This window comes from Oratosquilla oratoria, chromosome 1, assembly GCF_046742065.1.
Source record: "Oratosquilla oratoria isolate Oo_2021 chromosome 1, ASM4674206v1, whole genome shotgun sequence".
Taxonomy (NCBI): Eukaryota; Metazoa; Arthropoda; class Malacostraca; order Stomatopoda; family Squillidae; genus Oratosquilla; species Oratosquilla oratoria.
Window position 1 is genome coordinate 117,087,872 of NC_134777.1, and position 2,500 is coordinate 117,090,371.

Below are 2,500 nucleotides of genomic sequence, written 5' to 3' on the forward strand. Positions count from 1 at the left end.
GAGAGGGGAGGGAAGTGGATGAGAGGAAAGGGAGAGGGGAGGGAAGTGGATGAAGGGATGGGGAGGGAAGTGGATGAGGGGAAAGGGAGAGGGGAGGGAAGTGGATGAGGGGAAAAGGAGAGGGGAGGGAAGTGGATGAGGGGAAAGGGAGAGGGGAGGGAAGGGAGAGGGGAGGGAAGTGGATGAGGGGAAAGGGATAGGGAAATAGGATGAAGGCAGATGGTTAAGGGGAGAGGGGAATTAAAGGGAGTCGTAAAATTTCGTCAGAGATAACCGGCGCTTCTATTGTTTATTTATTTTTTAGTCTCCATTCCTAATAGGCTGTGTGACTGAGGTCCTAAAGGGTGCCAGTAGTCCCGAAAATAGAAAAGGATTTCAGTGACGCTTTTATGGACCGGAGTCACGTAGTATTATATAAGATATGGAGATAAATTCACTACCCAAAGAAAAAAAATGCTGATCTCTGATTTTTTAGTTCTGTTACTGCTCCCCTTAAGCAAAACCTCTATGACTCGACTTTTTTGGGGACGATAGTGCCCCGAAGGACAGAAGCGCTGGTTACAAATCTCCTTTCCCTCCCTCCCCCTCTTCCTCTCTCCTCCCCCTCTCTCCTCCCCATCTCCCTTCCCCACCTACCTCTTTTTCTTCCACTCCCCACCTCCTTTTCCTTTCTCTCTTCCCCTTCACCCCCCTCCATCCCTCCCCCTGCTCCTCTCTCCTCCTCCTTCCTCTTCCTTCCCTCCCCCACTCCCACATACCCCCCTCATCTCCCTCCTCCATCGTCCAGAATACTGTAAACTCCCTAATATTAGATTTCTGATAGCGAGAACCCTATGTTATGTTCTCCTGTTGATGAGTACCTCACTAACTCCCCTTCCCCTTCGGCAGATCCCTGGGGAGTACACGGAATACACGATCAAGTCCGTTCCCATCGATGAGAGGAACGTTCGACAGAAGGCCGAGCTCCTCCTCGAGCAGTACGGACGCACGGGCTCCCTCTACCCACACAACGTCGTCCTCGTACCCATCGGGGACGACTTCAGATACGACCACGCCGAGGAGTGGGACCAGCAGTACATCAATTACCAGAAGATCATCAACTTCATCAACAGTGACCCCAAGTACCACGCCACCGTTCAGTGGGGCACCCTCAAGGATTACTTCGGGGAAGTTCGTAAAAGAATGAGGGATTATACGACGCTGCAAGGGGATTTCTTCGTCTACAGTGATATCTTTAGCGAAGGCCGCCCCGCTTACTGGAGCGGGTACTTCGCGACACGTCCTTACTGGAAGATCCTGGATCGACAACTGGAAGCTTCCCTGCGAAGTGCTGAGATCCTGTACACGTGGGCCTACACGAAGGCGGTCCAGGACTCCCACAGCAAGGTCATCCAGGTGCTCGAGAAGGACTACGAGAAGCTGGTCCGAGCTCGAAGAAACCTGGGTCTCTTCCAGCATCACGACGCGATCACGGGGACTTCGAAGGCCTATGTCATGCACGACTACGCCATCAAACTCCACGAAGGTCTCCGGGACTCGGTGGCCCTCCAGGCCCATGCTATGGAGTTCCTCCTCCTCACGACGGCTTACATCCGGTCCATCTCCGCGCCGGGGCCTCTGGTGGCGGAGCCCATGTCGCGTCTTCAGCCGGACTTCGAGCGGGCCACCTACGAGAGGTTACCCAGGAAGCTACCCCTCGATGCGCCCCGTTCTCAACCAAGACTCATCGTGCTCTTCAACTCCCTGGCGCAGAGACGACACGAAGTGGTCAAGGTCCTCGTCAGGATGCCTGACGTCCGGCTGACGGACGAGCACGACCGTGAGGTCAGCTTCCAGTTGAACCCCGTCTGGAGCGATACGGGCAACGGCCTGGCCATCGTGTCGTCCCAGTTCGAGATGATCTTCATCGCCGATCTCCCGCCGCTGAGCGTGGTCACCTACGCCCTCCACAGGAGCTCCACGCCGACCACCGAACAACGGGCTACCGTGTACTCGAACTACTTCGCAAGGTCCAGCGACCCGAACCACTCGGCCCCCTTCGAGACGAACGAGGTCCTCCCAGGGGACATCCAGCTGGAGAGCGACCACCTGAAGCTCCTCTTCGACGGGACGACGGGAATGCTGAGGTCCATCACGAACAAAGACACGGACAGAGTCACGCAGACAACCGTCCGGTACGCGGCCTACCCCTCGGCCCAGTTCAAGTCAGGAGCGTACCTCTTCAAGCCCGACCCGAACGCCCGGGAGCCCGAGGAGGACGTCCTCTCGGGCACGAAGCCCCACATCTTCATCCACTCGGGGCCGATAGCTTCCGAACTGACCGTCATGTTTGGGTCGGTCCTGATGCACACGACCCGGATCTTCCACGTCGATGCGGAGCCGCTCGCGACGGCGGTCTACCTCGAGAACACCTACAACCTCGGCACCCGGTACAACAGCACCGAGACCCCGGGATTCCCGCCCCACTTCCGGGAGACGGAGCTCTTCCTCCGGATCATGA

At 56.8% G+C, this 2,500-nt stretch overlaps 1 protein-coding gene across 1 annotated transcript in view; it reads left to right on the top strand.

Moving 5' to 3' along the window:
• alpha-Man-IIb (alpha-Mannosidase class II b) overlaps positions 1–2,500 on the top strand; it is a 974,199-nt gene that overhangs the window by 970,392 nt on the left and 1,307 nt on the right. Inside the window, exon 8 of the mRNA XM_076184713.1 lies at positions 889–2,500. This exon is cut by the window's right edge and continues 1,307 nt beyond it. Coding sequence (XP_076040828.1) covers positions 889–2,500 — 1,612 coding nt within the window. The remainder of the gene's footprint in view (positions 1–888) is intronic.